Source organism: Hypanus sabinus, chromosome 23 (genome assembly GCF_030144855.1).
Source record: "Hypanus sabinus isolate sHypSab1 chromosome 23, sHypSab1.hap1, whole genome shotgun sequence".
Taxonomy (NCBI): Eukaryota; Metazoa; Chordata; class Chondrichthyes; order Myliobatiformes; family Dasyatidae; genus Hypanus; species Hypanus sabinus.
This window is the reverse complement of record NC_082728.1, coordinates 56,070,246-56,087,679: the sequence shown is the minus strand read 5'-3', so window position 1 is coordinate 56,087,679 and position 17,434 is coordinate 56,070,246. Positions and strand designations below refer to the sequence as shown.

The 17,434-nt window shown below is 41.3% G+C and overlaps 1 protein-coding gene and 1 long non-coding RNA gene across 3 annotated transcripts in view; one reads left to right on the top strand and one right to left on the bottom strand.

The window, feature by feature from the left end:
• Positions 1-7,746: 7,746 nt before the first annotated feature.
• On the bottom strand, positions 7,747-17,060 carry LOC132380212 (uncharacterized). Its single transcript, XR_009507702.1, has 2 exons — positions 16,923-17,060; positions 7,747-13,382 (listed from the first exon to the last, which is right to left on the bottom strand). It is a non-coding gene; the product is annotated as an uncharacterized LOC132380212 (long non-coding RNA).
• Positions 16,850-17,434, top strand: part of acox1 (acyl-CoA oxidase 1, palmitoyl) — a 63,047-nt gene continuing 62,462 nt past the window's right edge. The window contains exon 1 of one of the 2 annotated variants that reach the window (XM_059948918.1): positions 16,850-17,133. In XM_059948918.1, coding sequence (XP_059804901.1) covers positions 17,025-17,133 — 109 coding nt within the window. In that variant the 5' untranslated portion in view covers positions 16,850-17,024. The remainder of the gene's footprint in view (positions 17,134-17,434) is intronic. The other variant, XM_059948919.1, reaches the window with a different exon arrangement.

Genomic DNA, 17,434 nt, shown 5'->3' with positions numbered 1-17,434 from the left:
GTGAAGCGTTGGAGAAGGTGTGGCTCCAAGGAGGCAAATGATTTCCATATTCTCTGGGATTGCCCTAATTTAAGTTTATATTGGAAAGATATTCATAAAGCCTTAGGTCAGGTATTTAGGACCCAGATACCTCTGAACTTTGAAATGCTCCATTTGGGACATGTACTGTTTTTGGATCAGAAGAAAGACAAAGTTGCTGCAGGTCTTCTTAGTGGCAGGTAAGAAATCAATCGCCAGAAAGTAGCTAAATCCAGTATCACCTACATTAGAAGATTGGCATGAAATTATTTTGGAAATATTTAAAATGGAAAAGATTACCTACTCTTTGAGAATTCAATAAGAAAAATTTGATCAAATTTGGAATAAATGGATTGAAGATATAACCCCAAAGCGAGCAGACTCTGGTTGACTATCCTAATGATTTATACTGCTCTTCTCATCAACACAGTAATATTGCTAATGTAAGCACCCTTGGTTCGATTGTTTACTGTTTTTTTTTGAAAATAGGGAATTAACACAAGGAAAAGATTTGGGAAAGGGGAAAATATGGAAAAATTAAGTAAACAAATACATAGGAATTGGATAATTATGTTTGGGGGTAGGAGCAAACATGAATGAGTTAGGATATAAAAATCCTACAATGGTAGTTACATAGGGTTACATATAATATTTTGTAATGGTTCAGAAGAGATACATGGAAATTATTATTAATCCACTATTATTACTATTTTTTTAAACAATTATTGTCATTGCTTAGTCTAATAGCTTGGAATTACAACTGCACATAATTATCTATTTAAGTGCCTTATTACTTTTTATATTATCTCAATGTGTACTTATGAATGTATAAAAAATTATAGATTAAAATTAAATAAAAAAAAATAAAAAAAAAATCACCCATAACTACTACCCTGTATTTCCTGCTCCATTCTAAAATCTACCTGCTTCTCGGTGTCCCGAGAGCTATTTGGGGGCCTATAGACTTACTCCCAGCACAGTGATTGATCCCCTCCTATTTCTGACTTCCACCCAGACTGACTCCGTGGACACTCATTGTGCAGTGTCTTCCCTTTCTATAGCCGTGATACTATCCCTGACCAGTAATGCCACTACCCCCCACCTTTTCTACCTCCCATCCTATTCCTTTTAAAACACCTGAACCCCAGGACCTGCATCATCCAATCCTGCCCTTCCTCCAACCAAGTTTCAGTAACGGCCACAACATCGTAGTTCTACGTACTAATCCATGTTCTAAGTTCATCCTCTTTGTTCCTAATACTCCTAGCATTGAAATAGACACATTTCAACCCCTTTAACTGGCTACAATTATGTTCTGTCCCCTGCCTGTCCTTCCTCATCAACTCAAGAGCTCTTAGCATCATGCCCTTGTCCTTCTACCTTAATCCCTGCACTCATATTCTGATTCCCACCCCCCTGCCAAACTAGTTTAAACCCTCCCCAACAGCTCTGTCAAACCTGCCCGCCAGGATATTGGTCCCCCTGGGATTCAAGTGCAACCCGTCCTTTTTGTATTTGTCACACCTGCCCCAAAAGAGGTCCCAATGATCCAGAAATCTGAATCCCTGCCCCCGGCTCCAATCACTCAGCCACACATTTATCCACCTCCCCATTCTATTCCTATTCTCACTGTTGCATGGCACAGGCAGTAATCCTGAGATTACTACCTTTAGTTTGAGTATTTAAAGAATATACATGATTGTTCGGTCAATGTCAGACACAGACTTATACAGTTTAAAACATTGCATAGACTATTATTCCGAAGAAATGTTGTACAGTTTCTATCCTGATGTTTCACCAGTTTGTAATAGATGTAAATCTGAGAACAGTAACTTGTCACATTCATTCTGGTCATGTTGTAAGCTTTATGCATACTGGAAAAGTATTTTTCACTGTTTCTGAGGCTCTTGGGAAGCAGTGGGGACTGGACCTGCTCATAGCCATCCTTGGAGCAACAAGCTCCCCATCTTCAGCCAATAAGTATGAAAAAATGGCTGTATTTTATGGAATGGTGATTGCTGAGGAGTTAATCCTGCAAATGTGGAAAATGGACACTGCCTACATACGATCTGTGGCTGAGAGAAATGGCAAATACTTTACATTTGGAGAGACTGAGACTATGTAATGAGGACAGAGGGGTCATCTTTGAAAGGCTATGGAGCCCTGTATTTCTTACGGGGTGAGGACTGAAGTTTTTTTGGTGCGGTGCCCCTCTGCTGTGTATGTTTAACCATATACCATATAACCATATAACAATCACAGCACGGAAACAGGCCATCTTGGCCCTCCTAGTCTGTGCCAAACCCTTAATCTCACCTAGTCCCACCTACCCGCACTCAGCCCATAACCCTCCACTCCTTTCCTGTCCATATACCTATCCAATTTTACCTTAAATGACACAACTGAACTGGCCTCTACTACTTCTACAGGAAGCTCATTCCACACAGCTATCACTCTCTGAGTAAAGAAATACCCCCTCGTGTTTCCCTTAAACTTCTGCCCCCTAATTCTCAAATCATGTCCTCTAGTTTGAACCTCCCCTACTCTCAATGGAAACAGCCTGTTCACGTCAACTCTATCTATCCCTCTCAAAATTTTAAATACCTCGATCAAATCCCCCCTCAACCTTCTACGCTCCAATGAATAGAGACCTAACTTGTTCAACCTTTCTCTGTAACTTAATTGCTGAAACCCAGGTAACATCCTAGTAAATCGTCTCTGCACTCTCTCTAATTGATTGATATCTTTCCTATAATTCGGTGACCAGAACTGCACACAATATTCCAAATTTGGCCTTACCAATGCCTTGTACAACTTTAGCATTACATCCCAACTTCTGTACTCAATGCTTTGATTTATAAAGGCCAGCATTCCAAAAGCCCTCTTCACCACATGAGACTCCACTTTCAGGGAACTATGCACAGTTATTCCTAGATGTTTCTGTTCCTCTGCATTCCTCAATGCCCTACCATTTACTCTGTATGTTCTATTTGGATTATTCCTGCCAAAATGTAGAACCTCACACTTCTCAGCATTAAACTCCCTCTGCCAACGTTCAGCCCATTCTTCTAACCGGCATAAATCTCCCTGCAAGCTTTGAAAATCCACCTCATTATCCACAACACCTCCTACCTTAGTATCATCGGCATACTTACTAATCCAATTTACCACCCCATCATCCAGATCATTTATGTATATTACAAACAACATTGGGCCCAAAACAGATCCCTGAGGCACCCCGCTAGTCACCGGCCTCCATCCCGATTTACTTTTGCCTTTATATTATTCTCCCTTTTACTGCTCAATATTTAATTTGATTTTATTATGGTCATGGTTTTTGTGGATGTGCTGTGCTGTATCTTTTTTTTGTTGTTTTTAGAAAAAAAAGTTAAAATTTTTTCCTTAAATAAATCTTTGTAATTCTTAGTCATTGTTACTCCTAAATATGTAAATTGGTTTCTTAAAATTTTAAAAGGAAGGTTAATATCAGTTGGTTTAAACTATTTAAAGGAAACAGTTCACTCTTATGTAAATTTAATTTACATCCTGACGTTACGAACCCCGTAACTGGGTCACTTACCAGCAAAGATAGAGAGGTCCGTTGAAGTCTGATGGTACTATTTAACAGTATTTATTAGTAAGAATACACAAAAATAATATCAATGCAACCATACAGATAATATACGTCGTCAATACTAAATCTAAAAGTGCGGGTATAATAATAATAAGAAATAAGCTCTATCGTTGTCTAGGGGATAATGTATTGTCCGATGGAAAGATAAAAGTCACTCAGTTCATTCAGGCTGCAGCCTTTGGTTGGAGTAGAGAGATTTTTAGAAACTTGCCAGCTTTTCCTTTTTTATGATTTCGATCCTTTGAGAGTTCTGTTGTTGTGGCCGGTTGTTTAGCCAAAGCCGTTCTTCCGTGGCGAGCCCGCCAATTCCCAGGCAAGGGAAAAGGACGCACGTGAGCCCCCCACTGGCTATCGCTATTAAACGCTGTCACGGGATTTCTAGCGTTTCTCCTGGTGCGTCTAAAGGGGTTGTTCCCCAGACCCTCTTTTATCCTTACTCATGGAGTCTCAGATGTCAATCAGGTTGGGATGATGCAATCCTTCAACCAGCCCAATCTGGTCATCCCCTGAGGGCTTCAATGAATAGTACAGTACTCAATACACAATTCCATCTCCAAGAGACAATAGCCGTTATCCGTGGCTTTGTCTTGCTGAGGCCAGGACACATTCCAAAACCTTGAGGATTCTCTCTCATTTCCTGGGTCCCAGACCCGAATTAAAAGCGATCTTGCCATTCTCAAAAAGGAGGGGGCTACTTTGTACCCTTCGGCCTCTCAGAGTTGTGGCACATTCGTAACACTGAGAACTGACTAAAATTAGTCAGTAAACAGACCACAAATGGTAAGAGATTGTAACATTAGATATAAAAAGCAATAAGTCATCAGCACAGAGCGACACTTTATGAATAGTACCTCTCCTTAAAATACCAGTAATCTCTTTAGACTCTCAAAAAACAATTGCTAAGGGTTCTAATGCTAAATCAAAAAACAGAGGGCTCAAAGGACAACCTTGTCTAGTTCCATGTTAGAGTTTAAAGGGTTTATAATTCTGAAGATTAGTAAGAACCCGAGCAGAGGAAAATAAATAAAGTAATTTAATGCAATGAATAATATTAGGTCCAAAATTAAATTTTTCTAAGGATGTAAAAAGATAACTCCATTCAACTCTGTCAAAGGCCTTCTCTGCATCCAAAGATACCACACATTCTGATATTTCCTTAGATGGAGAACGCATAACATTTAACAAATGCTGTATATTAAAATGGGAATATTGATTTTTAATAAATCCTGCCTGATCATCCAAAACTTTAGAAGATATAATATTTTCAAGGCTGCGAGCCAACATTTTAGATAAAATTTTAGTATCAAAGTTGAATAAAGAGATAGGTCTATACGAAGAGTATTCAGTAGGATTCTTATTCTTTTTGAGAATCAATTTTTTTGAGAATAAGTGAACTGGAAGCTTCGTAAAAAGACCGCGGCAATCTTCCTACTTTGCAGGAATCTGTAAGGGAAGAATATAAGTGTGGTATAAGCAAGGAGGAAAAAGCTTTATAAAACTTTCCAGAGAATCCATCAGGTCCTGCGGATTTCCCAGAATGCAATTCTCGAATAGCCTGAGCAATTTCCTCCTGGGAAATGGGTTGATCCAATTGCCTACGATCATCTATTGAAAGATTAGCAATATTTAATTGATCTAAAAATCATTCATTGCAATATTATCATTAATAGAGTTAGAACTATACAATTTGGAATAAAATTCCCTAAAAGTGTCATTAATTTCAAAGTGATCAGTTATCATATCCCCATTAATTTTACATATTTCTGTAATTTGTTGCTTGGCTATAAATGGCTTCAATAGATTAGCCAGTAGCTTACCAGTTTTATCTCTGTGAATATAAAATTGAATTCTATCTTTTAAAAGCTGGCTTTCAATTGGATACGTTAAAAGGAGATTGTACTTAGTTTTGGTTTCAATATGCCTCTTATACATTTCAGGATCAGGTACCAAAGCATATTTAACTGATTAGCTAGTTTGTTTCTCTCTTTGTTAGCTTTTTTTAATGATGTTTGCAGTACAAGAAATAATTTGACCCCAGATATATGCTTTAAAAGTATCCCATATAATAAGGCTAGACGTCTCTTCCATTGCATTTTCTTCAAAAAAAAGAGTAATTTGATTCTTCATAAATTTTTAAAAGTCCTCATCGGATAGCAGAGTCAAGTAAAAGTGCCAAAATCTACTCATAGGGATAGGACCAGGAAGATTTCAAGATAGAAGTACAGGAGAGTGGTCAGAAATAGCAATCTCTTTGCATTCGATCAATCGAATCAATGGAATCATTTGACAGTCAATAAAAAAATAATCAATCCTGGTTAGCTGATTTCTTAAGTGTGGCTGGTTTGACAGATGATTGATCAAATACTGGATCTAATCAGCAATTAAAATCTCCTCTCATTACAAGAGAGCAAGTACACAAATCTGGAAAAAACAAAAATGGACGTTCAAAAAATCCTGGATTGTCTATGTTGGGGCCATATACATTAGCAAAAACAATCAATTTACGGTCTAAACTCCCTGATACAATAACAAATCGACCATTAGGATCCAAAATAACTTATGCTGAATAAAGGAAACTATTATCTATAAAAATCAAAACTCCACGTGATTTTGCATTAAACGAAGAGTAAAATTGCATACCCTTCTGTTGAGATGGAAATAATTGGTTCTTTGAGTCTCAACAGTAGAGGCCTGGACACACATAGTTTTAATAATAAGGAATTTATTATTAAAGGGGAAGTCGGGTCAACACAAGCAACTACAATACACAGGAAGCGGTGTGGGGACAGGGTACGGTTACACATACAAAGAACAAGGAAAAAGCACTACAACAGCTATCCCCCTTGACCTTGGATAGCCGCGGCTCCCTTACCAGGACAAACGATAGACCTTCCCAAACATAAATCAATGCACTTACCTTCTATGAGGTGGTCTGTAAGAAAGACCAAGCCAGGGCCAAGTCTCACCTTTATAGCATGGGACTGGGAGAGATAATCCAATTAAGGTGACCAATAATTTAGGTGTGCATTGATTAGTTGGGAGGGACCATATGTTGATTGGCATGTGGTGTGTCCTCCGACCAGCCAGGTGGCAGTGCATCTGTCACGTGTCCGGTATCTCTGGATACACCTTCCACCAAGTAAAAAAAGTAAGCTATCACAGCTGTGTATGTGCATTTCTTGTAACAAAATAATGGGTGCTTTAATTTTTTTAATATAAGCAAACACTTTGTTTCATTTAATGGGGTGATTCAGCCCTTTCATATTCAAAATAAATAAGTTAATATTTCGAACCATTTTAAATACAAATCACATGTAATTAAAAGATCTGGCCATAAGCTTTTAAAACTAGAAAGCAAATGGTAGTAAGTAAGGTAGTCAAACAGGCAATCATATAATCAACCCAACTCAGCTCTCAGAAAGAAATAAGCCCTAGCCCCTCCACCACCCAAAGCCAGAAGGCTGACCAATAGGCAGTCAGCGAGCTAAGAACTAAGTACCCTCCCCAAAAAAATCCTGTTGAAAGAAACTCCAGTCCTTCAAGTTCAAATTATGTCCCTGCCAAGAGACAACATAAAAAGACAAATAACTCAGTATTCAAAAATGAAGAAGGGTCAATTTTAACAAATTTTCAGAAAACTATATTAAAATAAAGCCTCATAAAGGGAAATAATAAAGAAATATCAAAAAAAATAACAAAACCTGTACAAGAGAGACGGGTTACACCTGAACTACAGGGGGACCAATATCCTTGCAGGGAGGTTTGTTTGTGCTATTAGGGAGGGTTTAAACTAGATTTGCAGGGGGATGGGAACCAGAGTGACAGAGTAGATAATGGAGCTGGGGTGAAAATAAATTATGTTAAAGTTTCATGCAAAGTCACAAATAGAAGGGTTGTGTGTGGTGGTAACAATCTTCTGAGGTGTGTCTATTTCAAAGCGAGGAGTATTGTGGGGAAGGCTGACGAGCTGAGGGCATGGATTGACACATGGAATTATGACATTGTAGCCATTAGTGAAACTTGGCTACAGGAGTGGCAGGACTGGCAGTTCCAGGGTTCCGATGTTTCATACATGATAGAGGCAGAAGAATGAAGGGTGGGGTGGGGGGGAGGGTGTGGCATTGCTAGTCAGAGAAAATATTTCAGCAGTGCTTCGACAGGACAGATTAGAAGGCTTGTCTGCTGAGGCCATATGGGTGGAGCTGAGAAACAGGAAAGGTGTGACCACATTAATGGGGTTGTATTATAGACCACCCAATAGTCAGTGAGAATTGGAGCAGCAAATCTGCAGAGAGATAGCACACAGCTGCAGGAAACATAAAGTTGTGATAGTAGGGGATTTTAAATTTCCACATATTGATTGGGACTCCCATACTGTTAAAGGTCTAGATGGGTTAGAGTTTGTAAAATGTGTCCAGGAAAGTTTTCTAAATCGATATGTAGAGGTACCAACTAGAAAGGATGCAATATTAGATCTCCTATTAGGAAATGAGTTAGGACGGGTGATGGAAATGTGTGTAGGGGAACACTTTGGTTCCAGTGATCGTAACGTCATTAGTTTCAACTTGATCATGGATAAAGATAGATCTGGTCCTCGGGCTGAAGTTCTAAACTGGATAAAGGCCAAATTTGAAGAAATGAGAAAGGATCTAAAAAGCGTGGATTGAGACAGGTTGTTCTCTGGCAAGGACGTCATTGGTAAGTGGGAGGCCTTCAAAGGAGAAATTCTGAGAGTGCAGAGTTTGTATGTTCCTGTCAGGATTAAAGGCAAAGTGAATAAGAATAAGGAACCTTGGTCTTCAAGGGATATTGGAACTCTGATAAAGAAGAAGAGAGAGATATATGACATGTATAGGAGACAGGGAGCAAATAAGGTACTTGAGGAGTATAAAAAGTGCAAACAAATACTTAAGAAAGAAATCAGGAGGGCTAAAAGAAGACATGAGGTAGCTTTGGCAGTCAAGGTGAAGGATAATCCAAAGAGCCTCTACAGGTATATTAAGAGCAAAAGGATAGTAAGGGATAAAATTGGTCCTCTTGAAGATCAGAGTTGTCAACTATGTATGGAACCAAAAGAAATGGGGGAGATCTTAAATGGGCTTTTTTTGCGTCTGTATTTAATAAGGAAACTTGCATGGAGTCAATGGAAATAAGGCAAACAAGTAGTGAGGTCATGGAACTTATACAGATTGAAGAGGAGGAGGTGCTTGCTATCTTGAGGCAAATCAGAGCAGATAAATCCCCAGGACCTGACAAGGTATTCCTTCAGACCTTGAAGGAGACTAGTGTTGAAATTGAAGGGGCCCTGGCAGATATATTTAAAATGTCGGTATCTACGGGTGAGGTGCCGGAGGACTGGAGGATAGCTCATGTTGTTCCATTGTTTAAAAAAGGCTCTAGAAGTAATCTGTGAAATTATTGGCTAGTAAATTTGACATTGGTAGTAGGGAAATTATTGGAAGGAGTACTAAGAGATAGGATCTGCAAGTATTTAGATAGACAGGGACTTATTAGGGAGAGTCAACACAGCTTTGTGCGTGGTAGGTCATGTTTAACAAATCGATTAGAGTTTTTCGAGGAGGTTACAAGGAAAGTGAATGAAGGGAAGGCAGTGGATGTTGTCTACATGGACTTCAGTAAGGCCTTTGACAAGGTCCCACATGGGCAATTAGTTAGGAAGATTCAGTCGCTAGGTATACACGTTGAGGTAGTAAATTGGATTAGATATTGGCTCAATGGGAGAAGTCAGAGAGTGGTAGTGGAGGATTGCTTCTCTGAGTGGAGGCCTGTGACTAGTGGTATGCCACAGGGATCAGTGCTGGGTCCATTGTTATTTGTCATCTATATCAATGATCTGGATGATAATGTGGTAAATTGGATCAGCAAATTTATTGATGATACAAAGGTTGGAGGTGTAGTGGACAGCGAGGAAGGTTTTCAAAGCTTGCAGAGGGATCTGGACCAGCTGCAAAAATGGGCTGAAAAATGGCAGATGGGGTTTAATACAGACAAGTGTGAGGTATTGCACTTTGGAAGGAAAAACCAAGGTGGAACATACAAGGTAGGGCACTGAGGAGTGCAGTAGAACAGAGGGATCTAGAAATACAGATACAAAATTCCCTAAAAGTGGCGTCACAGGTAGATAGGGTAGTAAGGAGAGCTTTTGGTACATTGGCCTTTATAAATCAAAGTATTGAGTATAAGAGATCGAATGTTATGGTGAGGTTGTATAAGCCATTGGTGAGGCCGAATTTGGAGTATTGTGTGCAGTTTTGGTCACCTAATTACAGGAAGGATATTAATAAGGTTGAAAGAGTGCAGAGGAGGTTTACAAGGATGTTGCCAGGACTTGAGAAACTGAGTTACAGAGAAAGGTTGAATCGTTTAGGATTTTATTTCTTGGAGCGTAGAAGAATGAGGGGAGACTTAATAGAGGTATATAAAATGATGATGGGTATAGATAGTGTGAATGCAAGCAGGCTTTTTCCATTGAGGCTAGGGGAGAAAATACCAGAGGACATGGGTTAAGGGTAAAGGGGGAAAAGTTTAAAGGGAACACTAGAGGGGGGCTTCTTTACAGAGAGAGTGGTGGGAATGTGGAATGAGCTGCCAGATGAAGTTGTAAATGCGGGCTCACTTTTAACATTTAAGAAAAACTTGGACAGGTACATGGATGAGAGGTGTATGGAGAGATATGGTCCAGGTGCAGGTCAGTGGGACTAGGCAGAAAAATGGTTCAGCACAGCCAAGAAAGGCCAAAAGGCCTTCTGTACTGTAATGTTCTATGGTTCTATAACTTCAGGCAAATAGTCTTCCACAAATCTGACCTTGAAACCATGGAAATCGATCATTCCTAGTTGACAGGTATGGCAAATTAAAAGGTCCTTAGTACAAGATTCATGAAAACTTATAATGACCGAACTGGGTCTCACTGCAGACGACAATAGCTTCGAAGTCAGTGAGCAATGTGCTTGATCGAGCATCGGCTCAGAAGTGACTAAAACAGGGAATAACTGTTTCAAAAAGTTTGCAAAGAAATTCGTAGGGTCAGCGCCTTCATTTGATTCTTCAAGACCCAGAATTTGCAAGTTATTTCTCCTGCTTCTATTTTCTGGACTGATAATCCTTTTCATCATTTTTTCATTGGATAAGAGTTTAATTGTATCTTCAAAATCCTCTTCAAGTGACACCAGCTTTGCAGTATTTTCCTGAATTCGGTTGTCATACTCAGTTAAAGTTTGTTGGATTGTATCCAATTTGCCATTAAGTCGTTGAAACTCCTCAGAAAATTCCAATTTCTGCCATTTAAGGAAGTCACTGATTGAATCCAAAGTGACTAGGGATTCATCTTCTGTTTCTCCTTCTTTTGCAAAAGCTTTTGTTCTTTTCCCAGCCATAGCAGAGCAGTATTAAAGTATTATAAAGTTTCAAAGAAAAACTGGTAAGAGACAATAAAGTAAGTAGGGTATTGCAATCTAAAATAATGTTACTCCATCAGCTGCCAAAAGGGCTGTCCTGCCTCATTTTCTAGTGGTCCTATATCCACTCTCATTTCTCTTTTATTTGTAACATACTTGAAAAAACTTTCGCTATCCACTTTGATATTATTTGCTAACTTGCTTTCATATGTCAGCTTTTCCCTTCTAATGATTTTATTAGTTGCTCTCTGTAGGTTTTTAAAAACTTCCCAATCCTCTATCTTCCGACTAATTTTTGCTTTGTTCTTTGTCCTTTCTTTTGCTTTTACAATTGCTTTGACTTCCCTTGTCAGCCACAGTTGTACTATTTTACCACTTGAGTATTTCTTCATTTTTGGAATACACGTCCTGCACCTTCCTCATTTTTCCCAGAAATGTATGCCATTGCTGCTCTGCTGACATCCCTGCCAGCAGCTCCTTCCAATTTACTTTGGCCAACTCCTCTCTCATACCACTGTAATTTCCCTTACTCCACTGAAATACTGCTACATCAGACTTTACTTCCTCCCTTTCAAATTATAAGTTGAACACAATCATATTGTGATCACTGGTTCCTAAGGGTTCTTTTACCTTAAACTCTCTAATTGCCTCCGGTTCATTACATAACAGCCAATCTGGTATAGCTGATCCCCTAGCAGGCTCAATGACAAACTGCTCTAAAAACCCATCTCTTAGGTATTCAACAAACTCACCCTCCTGAGATCTGTTATCAACCTGATTTTCCAAATCGACCTGCATGTTAAAATCTCCCATGACTACCATGACATTGCCCTTTTGATTCGCCTTTTCTATTTCCTGTTGTAACCTGTGGTTCACCTCCCAGTCACTGTTGGGAGGCCTGTATATAACTGTCATTAATGTCCTTTTACCCTTGCAGTTTCTTAACTCAATCCAAAATGATTCAATGTTTTCTGATCCTATGTCACATCTTTATACTGTTTGATGCCATTCTTTACCAGTAGAGCCATACCATCCCCTCAGCCTACCTTCATATCCCTCCAATCTAACGTGTAACCTTGGACATCCAGCTCCCAACTACAACAATCCTTCAGCCACAATTCAGTGATGTCCACAACATCATACCTAGCAATCTGTAATATTGCAACAAGATCATTCACCTTATTTCTTGATACTACACACATTTAGCTACAACATCTTGTGTACCATATTTGTTGTCCTTTCTGATTCTGCATCCTTAATGATTTGATACTCAGCCTGTTGGCTGCAACTAAGACTGATCACCTGTCTGCCCTTCCTGACAATGTGACAGTACACTACCTTTACTTCTTTACCATCCATCCTATCCGGAGTCCCTTCACTTCAGTTTCCACCCCCGCCAAGTTAGTTTAAACCCGCCCCAACAGCTCTAACAAACCTTCCCACAAGAATATTGGCTCCCCTCAGGTTCAGGTGCAACCCATCACTTTTGAACAGGTCATACCTCCCCCAGAAGAGATCCCAATCATCTATGAACCTGAAGCCCTGCCCCCTGCACCAGCTTCTCAGCCACGCATTTATCTGCCAAATCAACCTGTTTTTACCCTCACTGGCACTTAGTACAGGCAGCAATCCAGAAATTACTGCCCAGGAGATCCTGCTTCTCAGCTTTCTAAATTCTCTAAATTCTCTTTTCGGGACATTGCTTTTCCTTCCCATGTCATTGATACCAATATATACCAAGGCATCTGGCTGCTTCCCCCCCTTCAAAATGTTGTAGACATGATCTGAGACGTCCCTAACCCTGGCACCTGGGAGGCAACATACCATCTAGCTGGAAGGCTGACTAGAAGGCTAGAAGGGCCGAACGGCCTAATCCTGCACCTACTGTCTATTGTCTATCTAGGTGTCTCATTCACATTCACAGAATCTCTTACCTCACTATTGAGTCCCTATCACTACCTCTCTCCTCTCTCTTTCCTCTCTGCATCACCGTCACTGTGGCATTCTACCGGGAAGTCATCCCCCACAAAAGTATCCAAAGCGGTATACTTGGTTTTGAGGGGAATGGCCACAGGCTCCCCTGCTCTAAGTGCCTGTTTCCATTTCTCCTGATGGTCACTCACCTCCTGCAACTTTGGGGTGACAACTTACCTGTAACTCTGATGAATTATATCCTCACTCTCCTGTACAAACTGAGGATCATCCAATTGCTGCTCCAGATCCCTAACATGGTCTTAAAGGAGCTGCAGCCAGATCCACTTCACACAGATGTAGTTCCCCAGCAGAGTCTGGGTCTCCCAGTTCTCCAACATCTGGCATGAAGAGCACAACACAACCATACAGTAAGAGAGGAAAAAAACACAAAAAGGAAACCATAACAGACCCTTTACATAGAACCAACACTTCTTCCTAGCTGAAGTCTCTTTCATCTGATTAGCTTCCAACTGGGTGGCATGAACATCGATTTCCCCAACTTCCCTTAAATTCTCCCTCCTCCCTGTCCTCTCTTTTTTCTATTCTTATTCTCACTCCCCCCTTTCCCCTTCTCTTCTCCTCACCTGCCTATCACCTCCCCCAGTGCCCCACCCACTCTCCCTTCCTATCAGATTCCCTGTTCTTCAGCCCTTTACCTTTTCCACTTATCACCTCCCAATTTCTCACTTCATCCCCACCCCTACATCCCCCACCCACCTATCTTCTTCCTCACCTGGCTTCAAGGATCTCTTTCCCCTCCCCGACCTTTGTATTCTAGCTTCTTCCCCCTCCTTTCCAGCCCTGAGGATCTCAGCCTGAAATAACGACTCTTTATTCCTCTCTACAGATGCCTGTCTTACCTACTGAGTTTCCATGAGCAATTGCATACCCTATACCGGTCTCAATGTCAATTGGACACAGATCTAGTTTCAGTGTTGGTTTGCCTCAGGAGAAAAGACATACCATTCTGGAAACAGCAATCCCTGTCAAATACAGAAAGGAACCTGGGTCTCAGGTGTGAGGCACTCTCAGTGTTGACTCATACCACACGCCTGCATTGAAAGTAGTTATTCGAGATCTTTTCATCTGAAGCTCAAATATGGATCAAGTCTGTAGAGCCTTGATATACAAACCTCCATTGAAAGGGGGGTAGATCTACCTCATTCTCAACTCCATCATTGCATCATGCTCTACATACAGAGTGGGTACGTATGCACCAAATGTCCCTGCGTGCTGATGTTCAGCCTTCTCCCCAAGGTATATTACTACATTACAGCAGAATGTTCCTTTAGTTGGATATAGCCACTCCACCTATCCATATAAAGGACTTCATCCAGAACCACGCACTTTGACAGTGCAGATGGTTATCAGGATGTACAGAGGGATCGTGATCAGCTGAGTTAGTGGGCTCAGAAATGGCAAATGGGGTTTAATTTGAATGAATGCAATGTGTTACACTTTGGAAAGACAAATGAGGGTGTGACTTTCACAGACAACAAATGGCCCTGGGTTTGGTGTAGAGCAAAGGTATCTAGCAGTATAACAAGGTAACATGACAGATAGAAGGAGCTTGGCAAGCTGGCACTCATCAGTCAGTGCAATGAGTATAGGAAGTTGGATGTTATATTGCTGTGTACAAGACATTGGGGAGGCTGCATTTGGAATTTTGTTTTCATTTTTGGACACCCTGCTACAGGAAAGATGCCATTAAGCTGGAAGAGCAGGTCTATGTGGATGTTCCTGAAACTAGAAGGCCTGTGTAAAAGAGAAATTTTGAGCAGTCAGTTGGTCTTGGAGCACAGGAGCTTAGGAGAAACAGGGATGATCTTCCAGGAGTGAGGGGCAAAAATAGGGTGAATGCACACAGTCTTTTTCTTGTGGGAGGGTAATCAAGAGCAAGAGGGTATAGGTGAGAGGAAAGAAATTTATTATGAGCCTGAGGGGGATATATTTTCACCCAGAGGGTGGTCAATATATAGAATGAGCTGTTGGAGGAAATGGTTGAGGCAGGTACATTTAAATGGTGCATGGAAAGGTTTAGAGGAATATGGGCCAGACATGGGCAGATTAGTCAGGAATATTTGTTGGCATGGGCCAGTTGGACCAAAGTGCTGCTTGACTCTATAACACCTTTGATCACTAATGATTAGCACAGAACGTCTATGGAGCCCTGCAGGAAAAGACGATGGTAAAACCACTGGTATGGCTCCCCAAGTCAAAGACACTTGGGAGAATTACCAGTGCTTGCAATCCCTGTGTGATATGGGGGGGGGGGGGTGTTACATTCCTGGAAAACTACTGTATTACAATTTTTGTTATGTAAAGCCATATCATCTGCATGTGCAGCAAGAAATACTGTATCAGTTTTACAAAGGTAAAATTGTTACATCTATTGCATGAGAGTGAATTTTTATTCTGAGTCTGTTTGTGAATTCTGTGGGCTGAATTTCTGTGACACAGCAATCACCCATACCTTTCAGTAAATACCAAGACTTTGCTTGAAGAGAAATCCCACCCTATTGGACCCTTCATATGTGGGCCAGAGTGTGTGGACAGCCCTAATGCCCCAGTGATAACTACACTGCAAACGAAACTCAGTCCATCAGAAAAGCGGGATCTCCCAATGGCCACCCATTTTAATTCCACTTCTTGTTCCATTCCAATATGTCCATCCATGGCCTCCTCCATTGTCATAATGAGGCTAAACTTAGGCTGGAGGAACAACTCCTTATATTCCATGTGGATAGCCTCCAACCTTATGGCATGAACATTGATTTCTCAAACTTCTGGTAATGTCCTCCACATCCCACCACTCCTTCACCAACTCCCATCCCCTTTTCCCTCTCTCACCTTATCTTCTTGCCTGCCCATTGCCTCCCTCTGGTGCTCCTCCCCCCCTTTCTTTCTTCCATGGTTTTCTGTCTCTTTCACCAATCAACTTCCCAGCTATTACTCTATCTCTCCCCCTCCAGGTTTCACCTATCACCTTGTGTTTCTCTCCCCCTCCCCCCTTTTAAATCTACTCATCTTTTTCTCACCAGTCCTGCCAAAAAGTTTCATCCTGAAACATCGAATGTACTATTTTACTAGATGCTGCCTGGCCTACTGAGTTCCTTCAGCATGGTGAGGATATTGCTCAGATTTCCAGCATCATTCTCTTGTCTGTAAATGAAACTGCTGCCCATTGCCTTCCAGCAAGCACCATTGCCACACGGAGGTGTGTGTCACAGGACTCCAGTTCTACCCAGGGGCACACTGTCTCTAATACCATCTGCTGCAGGAGAACCATCAAGCTAATGGCTCATGCTTTTTGTCCTCCCAAAACCCATTGATCTGTCCATAACCAAGTGCCACAGACATACACTGTGCCACAGTCTCTACAATGTGCTGGTGTAGTGTAGCCCTCCCACAATTCCACAATCTATGGCCAAACTACAGGAACTGGCTGTTGTCGATCAATGAAAACTGATGTTGCGCCAATGTGAAGTAACTGAAATAACATATCATGATGAAAATATTGACTTCAATGCTCTGTATTAACAGTTCCATGAATAAAGTTAATTTTTAGAGCGGCAAAATCATCGAGTCCAAGAACTTTGGGAATGATTCTGTTAACTGTCAGTGAATTTCTGAATCTTGTGGAATGTCAGAACATCAGGAGTTCTTTGGGATCAACATCATACCTTTAAGGAAAGCGCCGGTCCCCCACAAGCACCGAAGAGGGCATTAAGGAGAACATCGGTCCCATCCTCTGAGGAGGACTTCCACTTACGGGTTAAAAGGTCAATTGATCACATGTCAACTGGGTCGTCACGGTGCTGTATCTCTAAATAAGTAACTGAAAATTCAATAGATTACTGTACTGAAGTGGTCATTACCTCTTTAAGAAGAGCATCCGTCCTATCACCACTTTAAGGAGAGCTGTGGCAGAGTTTGCGGCCTCGGGAAGTGCTGGGAGCGCGGAGCTGCCGCCTGCCGCCATGAATCCGGACCTACGCAGGGAGCGCGAGTCGGCGACCTTCCTCACCGAGAGCCTCACACATCTCCTGGATGGCGGGCCCGAGAAAACCCGGCGTCGTCGGGAGATCGGTGAGAGGCGGGGCCGCCGTCAGCCCCCCGACACAAACACAATGTGTTGGGGTGAGAGGTTCGGGGTTCGGTCTGGGGTGAGGTTGGATGGCGAGGTGAGGGGGTGGATACTCTCAGGGGATGGTATTCTTCCCTGTCCACACCCCCCCCCCCCACCCCACCTTCTCGCTCACACTTCACCATCACCTTGTCGCTGTTTCTAAGGGCTGTTGGTGCTGCGAGTCGGGAGACTCATGACTGACTTTATCTCAGTGGATTTACACTGCTACCAGAAATTAAAAGCTTGCAGTTTGGATTTAAA